At 40.9% G+C, this 18,722-nt stretch overlaps 1 protein-coding gene across 1 annotated transcript in view; it reads right to left on the bottom strand.

Annotated features, from left to right (window-relative positions):
• LOC135197759 (ephrin type-B receptor 2-like) overlaps window positions 1-18,722 on the bottom strand; it is a gene marked incomplete in the record, with an annotated part of 698,018 nt that overhangs the window by 37,059 nt on the left and 642,237 nt on the right. Inside the window, 3 exon segments of the mRNA XM_064224842.1 lie at window positions 9,789-10,023; window positions 10,934-11,169; window positions 13,397-13,592. Coding sequence (XP_064080912.1) covers window positions 9,789-10,023; window positions 10,934-11,169; window positions 13,397-13,592 — 667 coding nt within the window.

Here is an 18,722-nt window from a genome sequence, read left to right as displayed (position 1 = left end):
CGCCGCCGAAGGCATAAGGTCGGAAGTTCCGTCGGAGCAACCGTCAATTTCGACCCTATGGCCTCCGTCGAAGCGAGGCCGTCTGGATCGCAATCTCCCTATCGCCAAACGGGCTCCCCATTCATCATTAACTCGGCTTGATTAATTTATTGACACCTCCTTCCATTTTCTTGTCTACCGCGAGGAGGAAGGGCCGAAGGGAGGGCGGGGAAAAAATGGGGGTAGGGAGAGAATGGCATGGGGGTGGAGGGGAAGAGGTGGTACTACACAGGAGGGTAATGGTCGCACTCAGGTGAGACCAGCACCAATATATCAAGGTAGTGAAGTTTAAGAGCCAAATATTATGAACACCAAACGACCCTGTACAAGGCCTAGCAAGACAGTAGCTCTGGCAGTGCCTTTCGGGTGAGACGAAAAAAAAAAAATAAAAAAAAAAAAAAAAAACTTTTTTTGGAAGGAGAATCAATGACGGGTGCCGTCGTAAATACCGAGCAATAATTCGACGCCCAGAATGTAAGAATTAGCACTACTGAACTTGATTCATTTTCTCAATATAGTTTTTGCTTGGCGTCAAAAGTCTCCGCTGTTACGCCAGTGTATATACAAAAAGGATCGAAGAGGAATGTAGAAAGACACTCTTGCGAGAGAGAGAGAGAGAGAGAGAGAGAGAGAGAGAGAGAGAGAGAGAGAGAATGTGACATTAATACGCCCTGCGTCAGTCTCCGTCTCCCTGGCAGTTTTTATGTGGTCCAACAGCAACTCCCCTGGCTTACGATAGCATCGATGCCACGGCTCCTATAATGTGTCATAAAAATCAGGTGACCTCTTCGACCGGGTCCTCCCGAAACAGGTGCTGCTGCTGCTGGTGCTGCCCCTTGGCAATGTATCTTGGTGGCCCTAAGTCTCTGTCTCGCACGAAAATGGCGTTCTTCGCTTAAGAGAATATTACGGGATGCGAATATTCCGGGAATTTTTATCTACGCTGCACTGTCGCTCGTCATCAACGTTATCTTTTGATTATTTTTTGGAGGGTCGTTTGTACAGGGCCTTCTCTGGCTGGCCCACCCGAGGCACCCATTTATTCGTTCCTTATTGGTTTTAGTTTCCTCGGCTCCGTTACCGAACCTGTCCAAGCTTCAGCGTGTATTTTTCTGTATTTCCCTTTACCTCGTCTTACTTCTTCCTAATGAACACCATATTCTTTGGAAACTTGAACTGCAAGTCAGTGCCCCCTGTAGTGGGCTTGTTCCATGTGAATAGGTTTCATCTTCTGAATAATAATAATAATAATAATATCAAGACTCTAGTAATATACATATCAACGTTACATATATGCCTAAAGGGTGTCTTTTACATAACGTATCACCAAATGTCATTTTTTTTAATACAAATTTCGTCCTCTACAGACCAGGCGTGAAAAGTTTTTCCCCTGACTCCTACGAACCAGTCGAATTTAACACCGACCTCTAAGGTCAAAGGTCTTCATCTCTAATATTAAATACTGCACAACTGAGTTCGAAAGACTTACACCAAGACACCACTGCCATCAAGTTCGATGGAAATCGCCTCTGATATTAATATATCAGCGTGAAGCGACTTAAATCCCGAAATCAAAATGACAAAGCTCTACTTTGCCCTCGATTAACAAAGTGAAGTTCGAAGAGCTTTTAAACCCCGACACCAAACTCTAGTTTATCAGGTGCCCTCCCACGTTCTTCGACCACCCACACTATTCCCTATCTTCATTGATGCTATGGGGCTTGTTTACACGATATTTTCGAGAGTGACATTAACATAAGAGGGGCAGAATTTCTCTTCGCAACAGCTAAAACCTGAACCTGTTACCTTGGCGATCTATAAGACCGAGGCAATCATTGTGAAAAATTTCTTTACATGTCCCGTTACACTTTCCTTACCCAATGTTATAATTGGACAGTAATTATATTTAGCAATCCATTTTCTGTTCACACTAAACCTAAAGTAATCATGATTACTGATATTTCCATAAAAACTAAAAACTAAAAAGCAGGCGAGGGTGTACTTTTTCAGAGCAATGAAAAACATACTTCTGTACCATAGACAGTCATTATTATTATTATTATTATTAATTATTATTATTATTATTATTATTATTATTATTATTATTTATTACTACTACTGTGTGGTTTACCCAGACAATATCGTAACATAGCTTCCACAACCCAAAGACGACAACAATACAAAAACTAATTCATTTTAAAGCAGACGTCGATCAGGCAGGTCAACTCGTGACCTTATTTACCACCCGGCCTAAACGAACAAAGGAAAAAAGCCAAGAAGAAGAAGAAGAAGAAGAAGAAGAAGAAGAAGAAGAAGAAGAAGGAAAGAAAGACAGAACACTAAAACGGAAGCAAGCAATTAATTCGCACCATCCTTTACGACCCCCCTAGGTACGAACACAGTCGCACTCTCTCTAACTGTAATGACCCAAATGCTTTTCTTCCATGCAAGGAAACGATTAGGAACTTACAACGGAGCTGTTATCGTAGTCTATGATGATTGGCAAGCGGCTTCTTTTTCTTTCCTCTCCCCAACAGATAATGCGTAACGCTACGCATTATGGAGCCAGGCTTTTACGCTACAATTCAGACCGGTTCTTTGTAACGACGAGAAGCGTCTATACTTGAAATTTATAAGAAATGAGGAAAATCATTTTAATATTATTCACGAGGAAGTAGAAGTTGATTTATATGGAAACAGACGGGATATTTTCTATGAGGATCTCAATGTCACTATACAGATGATCAAATTCATGATACCTGTGGTCATTAAATATGAGGAGACACTCATCATACAGTAGTCTTCTGTGGTAATTTCTTGAGTAATAATACCCTTTAATCTTTTGGATAAAATAAGCCGCATATAGTAAAGCACGTACTTAAAAACGGTAAACTGCTGCTTGGAAATGCAATTTGCGAAAAAAAAAATCAATAATTAAAAGATAAAATAAGAAAAAATTAATAAGAAAAATATGAAAATAATTGTATAAAAAATTATAAAAAATGAGTTTATATTTAGGAATTGAAGGTGAGAAGCTAATTCCAAAAATGAATCATAACTCGAATAACGTATAAAGTTCCAGGAATAGCCATAAAAGTTCTGGCTCAATATTAACAGTTGCCCAACGACAAGCCTTCAATAATTTTATTCGTCTAGTTTAAAAGAACAACACGTACTATCTCTTACTTCACAGATCTAAAAATGAAGTAAAGCACACAACTTAACATATTTCACAGTGCCTGAATTAAGCCATGCATGATCCCGGCGAACTTGTTCATATGCCTTCCTCTGAAGACAAAATACAGACTGGTACAAAGATGCTGACGTAAAGTACAACGTAAAGTACATCACAGGGATAAAAGGAGACGGATAAATAAGGATTATGACTGGAGACACTCGCCCTCCTCACGACTTGTTGATCCAGTGTTGAAGATTTTTATTTTCAATCTCTACTTCAAGATGCCTATTGCCAGAATTTCCTCATCTTGCGTTGGCTATCCAAAATCTGCATCCCCACCCCCATCCTACATCCCCCTTCCTACATAAAATACATGACACTCCTCCTTTCCACATAAAATACAATACCACCTCTACCTCATCCCTTCCCATTTCCAACATAAAATACAACACCACCTGTACCCCATCCCACATAAAAGGCAATACCACCCCTACGCCATCCCTCCTCCTTCCCACATAAAATACAATACCACCCCTTTCCTTTCCCACATAAAATACAATACCACCCTGACCCCATCCCTTCCCACATAAAATACATTAACACCCCTACCCTATCCCACCCCTTCTCACATAAAATACAATACCACCCCTACCCCATCCCTTCCCCTTTCCACATAACACACAATACCGCCACTACCACATCCCTTCCCCTTCCCACATAAAATACATCAACACCCAACCCCATTCACTCCTCTACCCACATAAAATACATTACGGGGACTCCCAAAAACCGAGAGCAACGACCCTTCCCTCCACCTTCACACTCCTCCTCCTCCCCCACCTTCCCCCGACCCCTTTCCATTCACCCCCTCCCCCATGGCTGCATGAAGTGGAAGCGTAATTGTATCAAGCCCTTCAACAGGTCCCTGGGTATTGTTTTTGCCCGCAGGAGGCGCCGAGTGAGGTCTCCCCATTGGCCTCTTCTTCACACCTCCCGGGTCCTCGACGTCGCCTCTGCACAGAAGTGCGATTCATTATTTCGGAATCTTGACGACGCGAGACAAAGGAAGAGAAGAGAGGGGAGGTGGAAAGGACCATGGGGATGACATCCACACAAACACACACACTCACACACACTTCTCGGAGCAATTACTGTCACACTTTTCGAACGCTTAATGAGTCAAAATGCCATTTTTCATGGAGGAGGAAGTTCCAGAGGAGAATGATGGATTGGGATAGAAGATTGGGAGGGGGAGTGGATGGGATATGGAAGAAGGAGAGAAGGAGCGAGGGGGAAAGAAGGACTGCTCTCTCTCTCTCTCTCTCTCTCTCTCTCTCTCTCTCTCTCTCTCTCTAAAACAAAGCAAAGCTAAAGCAACGTCCACCATTCATAAAGAGAGGTACAGACCAGATTATTATTACATCTGAGCAAGGTAAAAATATTGTCATGAGGAACTAGAGAAAAGAATGAGGAGGAGGAGGAGGAGGAGGAGGAGGAGGAGGAGGAGGAGGAGGAGGAGGAGGAGGAAGCGTTTATCAGCCTCGGTCTCGAGTGAAGTCCAGTTAAAACAGGCCAAATCAGGTCACAACCAAGGGAGTTTTTTGGGCGTATCAACAGAGAGAGAGAGAGGGTTCAAATTTAAATCTCCGTATCCAATTTTCATGGTTTTTATACATATATATATAATATATATATATATATATATATATATATATATATATATATATAGATAGAGAAGGAGAGAGGAGAGAGGAGAGAGAGAAGTATGTATAAAACCAATGAAAATTGGATACGGTATCCAATATATATATTGGTTTTATATACATAACATATATATATATATATATATATATATATATATATATATATATATAATATATAAAGAGAAAGAGAAGAGAGAAGAGAGAGAGAGAGAGAGAGAGAGAGAGAGAGACTCACTCACTCCTGAAGCCGAACAACAGCCATGCAGCGAATGCCCTAATCTTTCACAACCGAGTGACACTAATGGCTTCATCCTCTAATATAAGAGTACTGATTATCCGACGGGACGCCCCGGACCAGGGTCTCCAGAGGCCTGGGACTCTGATCGCGCCGTAATTAACATTTTGTGGTCCTGAGATTAATACCGAATAAAAATATTACCCATTTGTAAATTATCCGCCGAAGTCATTAGCGGCTGCAGCAGCAACAGCATTAACAACCAATGTTACCTCGGCCCACAAGCTGAGAGAGATTCTCTCTCTCTCTCTCTCTCTCTCTCTCTCTCTCTCTCTCTCTGTCGTTTTCGCTATTTACCAATTATATTATATATAAAAGCACTTTTCATCCAGCCATCCAGATCGCAATGTTGAACCTCTCTCTCTCTCTCTCTCTCTCTCTCTCTCTCTCTCTCTCTCTCTCTCTCTCTCTCTCGTTATTTCCTAATTACGCACAGAGGCTTCCGCTGGCGAATCTCTCTCTCTCTCTCTCTCTCTCTCACCACCGACGACAAACAGCAAGCACAAACGATAAAATGAAAATGATTAATATATAAATATAAGACTAATGATTATACCGACAACAGCGGGGGGAGGGGGGGAGAGGGAGGAGGAAATGGTATTACAGAGAACCCGACCGCTACTACCATTAACAAATCTCTCTCTCTCTCTCTCTCTCTCTCTCTCTCTCTCTCTCTCTCTCTCTTTCTGTGTGTAAGCAATTACAGAGGGGGACGCGGCGCTAATGAACTCCATTCTCTGGGCTGGGCTTCCGTGCAAAAATAAATAAACAAGTCAAATTCGGTTATTAAAAAGGACATTCAATTCGACATATAAGTGCATCCATCGCTAAAGACAGTGGAAGGGCATGATAGTTTAAAGAGATTCCAGTTGCGTTTATCAATTTAAAATACATTTGAAGAAAGAAAGAAAGAAAGAAAGAAAGACATTTAATAGTTTTAAAGATGGTGTGGTACATCCTTAGAGTTTATCAACTATGCTGCTTTACTGAAAAATTTGACTTGCATTAATACCTCGTTAACCTTTACATTAATCTATGTTCAGTTTTCAAGATTAGTTTATTTCTTATTTTCAATACTTTTAGAATCTACATTCAGCTTTCCGGATTATTTTACTTCATATTTTTAAGACATAAAAAATCACAAATAAACTAAAAGCCAGCCCTTCAAACTACACGATTTACTTTTAAATCCCGACAAATAACTTTTATAAAATTGAACAATCACATCGATAATCTCAGCTTGCCGTCTACTCTGATATAACGAAATCGTTATAACGAAAGAATATTAAGCAATAATGCCTCTGCCTCTACGAAGTTTAATTTGATATATAGAATACATATATATATATATATATATATATATATACATATATAGATATATATATATATATATATATATATATATATCTATATATATATATATATATATATCAAGCTATCTATCTATCAATCTATATACTATCTATCATAAAAAACGCACACACACAAAAGGACATCATCCACAAGATTAAAAAAAAATTACACATACACTCAGAACCTGCCTACTACTCCCGTCATCTCTCTCTCTCTCTCTCTCTCTCTCTCTCTCTCTCTCTCTCTCTCTTGTAAATGCAAAAGGTCACAATAAACCGTTTACTTAAAAGGCGCAAATCCACTTGGAAGAGAAATAACTAGCAGCATTGCACTGCTAATGCTAACGTCTCTCTCTCTCTCTCTCTCTCTCTCTCTGTGTTTGCAAGCGCATTGCAAGCATGCACCGCAACGTGGCAAGATGCACAGCAGGCACTAATGACCTGCCTGGCTGCTGCGTTCTGCTGGCTCCTCCTCCAGCGGCCCCGCCAGCGGTATGATGCCCACTACCAAGATCCAAAAAAGACGATGTTCTCTGCTACGACAAAGCAGGCGTTTCGAACCCAGAGGTTTTTATTTTTGTGAGTATGAATGATCCAAGGATTCGTTGGGGAAATTCGGTTCTGTCACCTTCGACACCGTCCACACGAACCCAGAGTTTGATCTACAATTCGATAACGAAAACTCCCACGCGATGCCCAAGACTGCGTCAGTTGCATCTATTCCAGCAAAGGGCTCGGCGGCCATTGTTATGGTAATTGCCTTCGCCTGGGACGCCCTTCACACTAACCCCCTTCCCCACGCCCATATCCCGCGCCTCCAACGGCTCCTATAATAATACCCACCCGTTCTGGCCATTCCCTCTTCATCTCTGCTTGCCTTTCTTCTGTTCCCGAGAATGACTTCATCAACAGAATGAGTTAAATTGGAATAATTTAAATTGGAATAATTTTGAGCAAGTGAAAATTCCACTGGAATATGAAAGGTAAATGTGGTTTAATTTAACGACTCTTCCTAAACCCCCTCCCTTAAATCTTCACCCGAGGCAATCCCTCCCCTCCCAAAATACCCACCTTCCGCTTCACGGGTCACCTACGAGTTTGAATCCCCCCTCCCGTCTTCCAAAGGCTACACTGATGACCTCGTATACTACACACCAATAATTCCCTAACATTATAGAAAATTCTCCTGCTCTCCTATGAGCTACAAACTTCCAATGAAAATTATTCTCTTTAAAAAAATTAAAGCTATTCTTTTAAAAAAATTAACATACAAAATAAATCAAAATAAGAACAAACTCGAGAACAATACACCGAAGTAAAACAAATAGTATATACACTTCTCTCCCGGTGAGAGATGAACGGGACACTCGTATCAAAAGTGCAGCGTCTTCAAATTGCACCAACCGTCCAATAAATATCCCGTTTTCTTTGGCTAACGGTAGCACGGTCAGATAAAATTCCAGTCTGACTCGAGTTAAGACATCTAAAATACCGGTCTACACAATGGACTGGTATTAATCAATATGCCTCCACTGCTAATGCCGGCGCGTATCTGATACAAGGGTCCAGTGGCAGATAACTATATTCTTGCCTGCGCCGGGTAATGAGAGAGAGAGAGAGAGAGAGAGAGAGAGAGAGAGAGAGAGAGAGAGAGAGAGAGAGCTCAGCTCACTGCAGCAGCCTTTTTACTTGAACTAGAGTCAAGTAATGGTAAAAAGATTGTGGAAATATGTAAGCTAGAGTCAAGTAATGGTAAAAAGATTGTGGAAATATGTACGGTCTCCCACAAGCCGATATTTGGGGAGTGATGTTTTCCGCCGGAAGTCCCGTAAAACTCGGATCGAAACCTGTCTAATATGACTATGCGGCACATGTATAAGTAAGCCTTGCTTATAGGACACTAATTAGGTTACTTTGCTTAAAGGTAGCTTCTTTATTTCTAAATCAACGTACAATTTAAAATCCACATTGTTCTCATTACTTCAGCTATGAAAATCATTCTCATAAGGCGAGACTCAACCTCTCGTCTCACACAAAACGACTTTGATGGTATCTTTCGAAGGTTTTGGTTGAACAGGCAAGTCTACGTATATAGTCGAACCTAATAAAAGGGTGCTATAGCCTCACCTGTCACAAGGAGCTGTAGTCTAAAGTTGTCACAGCCACCAAAACAGAACCTGTCTAGGAGAGGTCTATGCAGTCTTACTAATCTAACTGTTAGTGCTCTATCTCATCAGGCGAGTGACATAGCCACAGGAATCTCGGTCGTAAACTGACCTTCAACAAGATTTCTTTTAAAAGTGAACCATACCATACGATAGAATCGGCAATTTTAATAACTAACCTATTTCATGATTCTAAGCAATGACAGTGGTCTAATATATTATAACCCGTCACAGTAGTTTGTACCCTTAACTCTAAGCCATTTGGTTATATACTAGCTATGTCATCATACTGAACTAGTACGCCATGATAACTACGAAATGCTGATATTTTACCACTAATGGCAATGTTCCGTGTCTACTTGATAAAATTCCCATGGGAAAACCCGGTCATCACATACGAAAACCAAATCCATTGAGTTGAAGAGAATCGGGCGAAAGAGAACCGGTATATTGAATTGCAGAAGACTTTATAGGGATGAGCTTAGAAGAGGACCACGCGCTCATTGAAAACGATGTACCCAAAATTCCCTTTAGAAACAAAAGCGGCCTAAAAGGCGTGTCGTCTGAACCATAATGGAGTCATTGGAACAACAGACGTGAATAGATTGTCCAGTGCCAAGGACAAGCTTGGAATGGCAATTTGTTCGATTAAGAGAGGTTTGTATTATATTCTTTCATATCGGCAATCTAAAAATGAACCATAAATTGGACATTGGTGAATATGTTCAAAATGACGGGGGGGAAGGGGGGGGGGAGACTATTAGTTACTATCCCATCAGCCAGCAGATAAGTAAATAAATAAATATATCAATATATACTTATACATACATATTGACATTTGTTATTCACAAACATTAAGATCTATTTCGGGAATATCACCGTCTGGGAATTTTAGAAGATAAACGATTCGATACTTGGGAGACTCGAACGCCCGACAGTACGCACCCGACGACATTCAGTGACGTCGCCAACCACTCGGCTCTCAAGACAGGTGTATGAGATGATACCGAGTCCGCCTTTACATCAATAACATGGTGAAAAATTCTAAGTACTCACCATCGCAGGTCTGCTTGGCCACGGAGGCTTGGTACCCAGGTAAACAGGCGCAGCCGCCGCTCAGGAGGGACCACTGTCCATCTCCCGTGCAGAGGAAGGACGGCGAGGATTCCTCGCGGGCGTGTGCCACGCAGACGCCCGTAGCCTGCTCGATGCTCGTCACTTCGGCTCCCGTGGGCGTGGTGGGGAAGTGGGCGAAGGACTTGGTGATCTCCGGACACGTAATGTAGTATACCTGCGGGTGCAGTTTGTAATTCGTTTCAAAATGTCAACAAACGTGTTTACTAAATAGTCAATACCAATAGTTTCAATTCCTCTTACATTTCTCAATTGTTGGATAATCGTATATAATTGTTTTGATTTGCCTATCTTTATTCATCTAATGTTACCTGTGATTTACGAGATACTTCCTTGTTTTACATTACGTTGTACACACAGACATTCTAAAATATAAAAGGTAAATATGGTATTGATAGTACTGAAAATCAATTAGGGATAAAACTTTGGGCAGAAATGACACAACACTCACTCTTGTTTCAAACATATGAGCTAAATTCACCCTCGAATACAATATGTGTAACACGTAAAAAATCAGCCTCAAACAAAATACATAAACCAAAAATTTATCCTAGATCAAACGAAGTAATTTAGATATAAATTCATCCTCAAACAACATAACCAAATTACATAGCAATTCAGCATCAAACAAAATAACTAAATTAAATAAAAATTCATCCTCAAACAAACAACTAAATTACGTATAAAGTCAGCCCCAAACAATATAAGTAGGTTATACATAAAAAATCGCCCCCAAAAAATAATTTAGTTGCATAGAAATTCAGCCTCCAACAAAACTGTTACAAATTACATTAAATTTTAGCCTCAAAACAAACAACTAAATTTTAAATAAATTCAACCTCAAAGAAACATAAAAATTGTCTCCAACAAAATAGCTAAATTACAAATGAATTCAGCCTCAAAAAAAAAACATATATATATATATAAAAGCAAGGTTAACAAAATATCTAAAAAATGAAAAAGTCAACCGTCTCTTTTTCCGGCTAGAGAGAGTGAATGGAAAAAAAACAAGAAAAAAAGTACGCCTCTTAACTCTCAACAAAAGAGAGCTGACGTGTCCAACCGACCTTGATGGCCAGGAGCGATATGCAGGCGCCCTGGTCGCGGAAGGCGAAGTAGACGCCCTTCTTGGTGACGGGGATGGAGCGGACCTCCACGTTGATGATGATGTCCGCCGAGTTGGTGAAGCGCCCTTCGTCAGCAGCGATGCGGTCGATCAGCTTGTAGCTCTCGGGCTCCCAGAAGGGCGGTTCCTTCGTGGCGGCGTCGAACTCGTAGTACAGCAGGGAGAACGTCTCTTTACCTGGCGGAGGGACAGAAGGAGGAATGCGTTAGTCTTCGGTTGCTTCGTCAGGACTGACGAGAAGAGAAATTTTAAAGAAATATATTTTCATTAGTGGTCATACCATTGAATCTTGAGTTTCAATGGTCTCTCTCTCTCTCTCTCTGTCAATCCTATATATTAAATATATATATATATATATATTATATATATATATATATATATAGATATAATATAATATATGTAATAATATATAATATTATATATACATTATATAATATATATATATATATATTATTATAATATTTACACACAGAGGATCTGATCCTAAGAAAAGTGAGTTTACATTCCCACGTGAAAAATAATTAACGCGTCCACATAAAATAATTAACACACCAATACAAAAAAATAAATGTACACTCTAATACACGAGGAAATTTAACACACGAGGCCATAAGAAGTAGCACACCAAAATTCGAAAATAATTAACACGCCCTCACAACACAAGTCATTCAGTGACGCACAAAATAATTAACATACAAACGAAAAAAAAAATCACTCACCAATACATGAAAATAATTAACACACAGACGGACATACATGCATAAATAAAATAGCAATCCCGGCACAACGCTTTGTATCCCCCCCCCCCCCCCCAAAAAAAAAAAAAAAAAAAAAAACAAAAAAAAAAAAAAAAAAAAAAAAAAACATTAGTCAAAACGAATTCCCACACGTCGGGACGGCTCCCGGCCATCAATACAAACAAATTAACAAATTAATGAAAAATTACATCCTTTTATGGATCTCTACCGAAATCCAGACCGATACAATAATATTTTTTTTTTTCCAAAGATTATTCATTTTTCAATAATCATTTTTTTTTTGCGGTTGGGAAAAAATATGTAGATTATTATTTTTTTTGGACGGTCGGGGAAAAAAATGTCATCATTACATCGGGTTCTGTGCATCAGTCGCTTTGGCCGGCCAAAGGAGATGAGAGAGAGAAAAAAAAAAAAAAAAAAAAAAAAAAAAACAAAAAAAAAAAAAACATGGCATCATCAAAGGGGTTCATAATTTCATATTTATCTTCGTTTTGAGTGTTCCGTTTTATTTGGGGATTAGCAGTAATGGACATCTGAATCCATATTGGTGCTTCCAAACATAAGCATCATTCGCGACTCGGACAAAATCATTCTCTCCCTCACCAAGTTGATAATCAATCCTCTCTCTCTCTCTCTCTCTCTCTCTCTCTCTCTCTCTCTCTTTAATATCGCATGCCGCTTCAACAATAACAATAACTGTTCATTATTCATTTGTTCAGCGATGAAATGACGCGGGTTAATGGGCAATGCATACGAACAATGACGCACCTAATATCACTCGCTAACTGTCTTGCCTACCAATGAAATATGCATGCGCTGCACAAGCACAGATTGACCTCGCAATCGCGTGCATGCACACACAATACACACGCATACAGGCAATATACTATATTTTATTCTAATATCTACACATACATGCATACATATATATATATATATATATATATATATATATATATATACATATATATAGTATATATAGATAATAATATATATATATATAATAGATAAAATTAATCAAATATTAGACTGCAGTTACTTTACTCAGGGAATAACTTACACCTAAAACGAATTAGACATGATAAGTGTTCAAGGCAGGGCTCGGTTCGAAACTATGCAGTTTGGGCTAGATAAACTCGCGACTGTCAAAAAATAATTCAGTCTGATTTAGACTCTGCAATATCCTATATTCCAGTCGTACTTAGGCACCATACTTAAAAAACGGAAATCAGCTCATCTCCAACGAGATCAATGATTGTTAAGATTGTACCGAGTGGCTATTTACGAAGGTATTGTCGAATTAGTAAACGCACGACTTTCTCATGATCACAAATATTAAGACACGTGATGTATACACCGTTATATTAGATTAACTTGACCCTGGGAATAACTTGTGTATCTACCCTGGGCACGTTTCGAACCCAGGCCTTTTTGTGCTTGATACAGAAGCGATACAAAGGAGACAGTGGTTTATCCATTCAGCTATCAACACAGAGATGTTGATGACGACTATGCTACATAGTATGTAAGTATATATAATACACACATACATATATACATCTATATATATATATATATATATATATATATATATATATTATTATATATATACATATAAAGATAGGGAGAGCTAGCACAAGACTCACATGAGAGCGCCGTGCCGGGGAAGAGGGAGCAGTCCCTCATGGAGAACTGCACTTCGATGTATATCCTGTTGGCGGGTCCTCTCTCGATGAAGGGCGTCCACAGCCAGTTGTTGACATTGTTATAGGCCACGTCGCACACGACGTACGACCTCCAGTTGATGCCGTTCTCGAACTGCGTGAAGCTCTCCTCCACCCACTGAGGAAAGAAGGGAAAATACAAACGGTTATTTGTTGGTGTAACAAGATCCACTGAGGAATGAAGGAATAAACAAAAATTAGTGTGTAACAAGACCCACTGAGGAAAAAAATTAAAAACAGTTATTTATTGGTGTAACAAAACCCACTGAGGAAATAAAACAAAAAGACAAGTTATTTATAGGTTCAACAAGATCCACTGAGAAAAAATACTATTATAGGAACAACAAGACCCACCAAGAAAAAATAAAAACAATAATAGGAACAACAAGACTCACTGAGGAAAAAAAAGTTATTTCTAGGTGCAACAAGACTCGCTGAGGAAATAAAAAAAAAAGTTATTTATTAGTGAAACGAGAAATCTTTAATGTTCGTTAAATGCTTTTGTTTGTGATGAAACTACCTACTGAAAATGTGCTTTTCGGTGAAGTTTAATGGCGGGAACATTTGGGCGAGATTAATGAATGAATTTTATGCCAAAGCTTTACTTTAATCTCAGTGTGAAATATTCCATAGAAAATTCGCAAGCAGTTTTATTTTCTTGAAATAACCCGTAAAATTCCCAGTCTTACTACACACACACACACATATATTATATAATATGTATGCATATAATGTTTAACTTCAAACTTCCTGATTTCAATTAGCTGACAAATAATCGAAGAAGAAGAAGAAGAAGAAGAGGAGGAGGGGGAGGAGGAGGAGGGAGAGAAACGAGGTTTTGAGGAGGGAGGGGGAAGACGACGAGGGTGGTGAGAAGTCGAGGGGAGCGAGGGAAGGGAGGGAAGGAGGGGAGGGGAAGGGGAGTGGGTGACCAAGTGAAATAAATTGGGGGTTTAGGGAAACAAGTGTGAAGAGAAGACAGGGAAATGGGCGGCTGGTCGGAAACCATGATGAAGTGGGCACTAAATGGGTCTGTGCGAGTGTACAAACGAAAGCAATTACGATTCAGCACACACACACACACATACACACACACACACACACACACACAGACATGAACGGGTCCCGCCGGTGAGGTAATTTCTTCGTCGAGGTACCGAAAAATCTCAATCCTGACATCATATTGGATGATTGAGAGAGAGAGAGGAGAGAGAGAGAGAGAGAAGAGAGAGAGAGAGAGAGTGAAAAGTGGGGATGACCAAGTGAAATAAATTGCGGGTTTAGTGAAACAAGTATGAAGAGATACAGGAAATGGGCGGGCTTGCCGTCGGAAAAACCATGATGAAGTGGCGCACTAAAGTGGTCTGTGCGATGGTGTACAACAAAGCAATTACGATTTCAGCCAGAGAGAGAGCACGAGAGAGAGAGATCGAGAGAGAGAGAGACTGACATGAACGGGTCCCGCCGGTGAGGTAATTTCTTCGTCGAGGTACCTAAAATCTCAAACCTGACCTCATATTGGATTGAGAGAGAGAGAGAGAGAGAGAGAGAGAATAAGGTGAAATGTGTCACACCGAGGAGGTGAGGACTGCCTCGTCGAGGTACCGTCATTCTTAGTCCTGGAATCAATAATAATAATAATAATAATTATCAATATCATTATAACTCGACTTCACCGGAAGTTATCGTTAAATCACCATCATAATACTGCCTAATAAAAGCTTATATTTTTTATAATTTCGCGCTGCTGGCTGTTCTTGGCTCCTCGCAAACCACTGGCACTCACACCAGACTCCTAAGGTCTGCCTCAAATATGAGGTCACCCCTCGCTGGCGCATGCACGCGTGACTCCACTCCCCTGGTCTGAAGGGCTAAGCAAGACCTCAGATGACGTCCTTCACTCCGTCTCGTGTCCTTCAACTTGATTCACTCGTAGACACAAAACTCAAAGTCCTTCATCGTAGACCAGAAAAGGGAGGAATGCCTCGAGGAGGAGGAGAGGAGGAGGAGGGGGAGGAGGAGATCCAAGATTATAAAAAGGCATTTACTGATAACAGCGATCAACGTCTGCAATAACCTTGCAATCTTGCAGATTGGTTGAGTATCTGTTCGGACTGTCAAAACGCGAGCTTTCTTTTGTTTACCAAAACTTGCATGTTGAACGCAGGGGGCAGGTAGGCTGGGGGGGGGGGGGGTGGGGGGGGGGGGGGGGTATGTGGGAGGAAGAGGAGGTTGTGGGAAGGGAAAATACAGGGCAGGTAGGGAGACCACGGGCCACGCAGGAAGAAAAGGAATGGGAAGATTGTGATGAAGGAAGAAGGGGCAGAGAGAGGAGAGAGGAGGAGAGAGAAGAGGAGAGATAGAGAGAGAGAGAAGAGAAGAGAGAGAGAGAGAAGAAATTCCTAGAGAAAAGGATGAGAGAGAGAGAGAGAGTCATGACGTTCTGTCCTCCACCGGGAAGCCGCACTGGAACAAATCGCTCCATCTGTTGCCTTCGGGTAATTTGAGAGAGCTGAGGCAGCTAATGCATTCATCAGGCCAATAAAAGCTTTTCCCCCGATCGTTATTTATGCGAACTGATAATTCCCCTCTTTATGGGAAATGGATCAACAGCCAATGGCGGCGTTATTGCACGCGGCCGATGTGCATAAAATATCATAAATATCGCCCGTGTTCACCACTGTTCTGCTGACCCAGAATAAAAATTGGTATTGCAATCATTGCTGGTAATTCGATGGCCAGAACAAAAAACAATAATGATGATCATCATGGCTGCTGCATTTGACACAGCGTGGGCCAGGTAAAACGCATTACTGTATGAATTCACAGCGTATGTATGATATATATATATATATATATATATATATATATATATATATATATATATATATAATACATATACAGGTATATATAAATAAATATACCTATATATACTATACACATATACAATGGGGAATCTTCAACAAATAAATCGGATAGAGGATTAAATATACATGTGTAAGTGTAGGCGGGCAGGCGCGTGTATGCAAACAGAAGATAGAGATAAGGACGTTAATCTCTATGTTGCTTTACAGTGTGACTCATACTTCTGCTTTTATTCTTCTTCTTATTATGTCCTTAGCGTACGTAAAAGCCACGAGGAAATACCAAAAAGAGATGCACGCACATAAATCCCATCCGTGCATTCACGTACAACATTCACATACACACACAACACGAATATACACCCATTTGTATGAAGCCTCGCGAAAGGACTAAGAAGAAGCAAGGCGAGTTCGGAGTCTTTAAAAGCCTGTAAGAAAATTAATGTCGAAATGAAACAGCTCGTCTTGTTATAGTATGTCTGGGGGGCGCCCTTCTGCCGAAGGCGCAGAAGGAGGGGGAGCCGTCAGGCGCTCATGTTGTTGCATCGTCACCACAATAAGCATTTAAAAGCACGACCGTTTAAACCCCGGCTTCCGCGCTTAGTATGCAAACGACCTCCTCTATGGCCTCGCAAAAGGCATTTCGAGGCATTTGGTCGTTCGCCAGGCCAAGTTGTCATAAGGACGTCCAAATTGAAATTTTGCCGACATATGATCTGATCTCGAGACCGTTCTTGCCGCAGCTTTTATTGCCGATGCTTGGCGCTGGGACGCTCTGCTCAGGATGTGTCTCTTCGGGTTTAAACAGTGTTCCATTTCCATCTTCTGTAGAGCATTTGTGTCTACATACATTGCACATACGTATAAGTACTATGTAGACATGTGGGCTCCAACGCCAACGTACGGTGATGATGAGAAATTTAAAAAGGCTTATGGTACACTTATAAGAAACTTAACGACATTAACAAACTAATACTGTTTTTTACATTAAAAAGGTGTCCTTGCGAGGGCTGTAACTAGACGAAGACAAGTAAGTCCTTCCTTTCAATTCTTAATATTAGATGGTAAAGGAATTTTATTTTCAATATATACATAAACACACACACGTATATGTGTATATTATATATATATATATATTATATATAATATTTATAAAAAAAAAATTAAATATAATAATATATATATATATATATATATATATATATGATATATATATAATATATACAGTAAAGATACTGTCGTTTACTTGAGACGAGAGAGAGAGAGAGAGAGACGAGAGAGAGAGAGAGAGAGAGACGCACCCCAGGGGAGATAAGGATCCTATAAAAAAAGGAAGGTCCGAGGCTCTTAGATCCATCCGGCTAATGAAATGGAACATGAAAGATATGTACCTCACATAATTCCTTAATACCCACGGCCACCAGGCCAACCGAAGAGCACACAACGCCTCACGACATTCCATTATAACATAAATAAATCCTATAACAAAAATCCCACTAAAATAGATTTTAAAACTATTAGAGAAGCGAACATTTACCCGTCGCATGCAAGCGGAAGATGGTATCAATGTAAACAAAACAACGACGGCGAGTGTTACGATAGAGCTAATTCGCATCACCCTACACCTGCCGGTCGTGTGCGTTATCTCCCCGTCTGAGGCCTGGGTGGAGGAGCGGGATCGGGGGGGGGGGGGGGGGGGGGGGGGGGGGGGGGGGGGGGGGGGGGGGGGGGGGGGGGGGGGGGGGGGGGGGGGGTGGGGGGGGGGGGGGGGGGGGGGGGGGGGGGGGGGGGGGGGGGGGGGGGGGGGGGGGGGGGGGGGGGGGGAGGGGGGGGGGGGGGGGGGGGGGGGGGGGGGGGGGGGGGGGGGGGGGGGGGGGGGGGGGGGGGGGAATGGCGGTAGCTCGCCGAGTATGTGACTGCCTAGGTCTCTGGGGTGAGCAAACGTGGCTTGCTGGCCAGCCATAAAAAGATAAACTGCGTCATTATGGTGTCCACGGGGCCTCCTTCATGGAGGATGAGGCACACGCAGAGATAGAGAGGGAGAGGTCGTCGAATGAAGACGAGGTGGAGGAGGAAGCAAGAGAGAAATGGAGGAGAAGTGAAGGACAAGAATGAGAAGGAACGCCATTACGTAAAAGTGGTAGTTTCTTCAGATTTGCACACTTGAAAGCAATGCAAAATGTATTAGCTTTCCTGTTTAGCTGCTTAGAATACAGTAGGATATTTATGGAATAATAATGAATAATTGCAGACTTTTGGAAAATTACAAATATCGATGGATATTTCCAAAGATTACATCTTCATTAGATTTGAAAACGAAAATATTAGCAATATTTTAGGACGTTCATCGTAAAACACGTCTAAATATTGAACCACATCAATAA

This window comes from Macrobrachium nipponense, chromosome 21 (assembly GCF_015104395.2).
Source record: "Macrobrachium nipponense isolate FS-2020 chromosome 21, ASM1510439v2, whole genome shotgun sequence".
Classification (NCBI taxonomy): domain Eukaryota; kingdom Metazoa; phylum Arthropoda; class Malacostraca; order Decapoda; family Palaemonidae; genus Macrobrachium; species Macrobrachium nipponense.
Note: the sequence above shows the minus strand (reverse complement) of the source record. Positions and strands in the feature narration are given on the sequence as shown.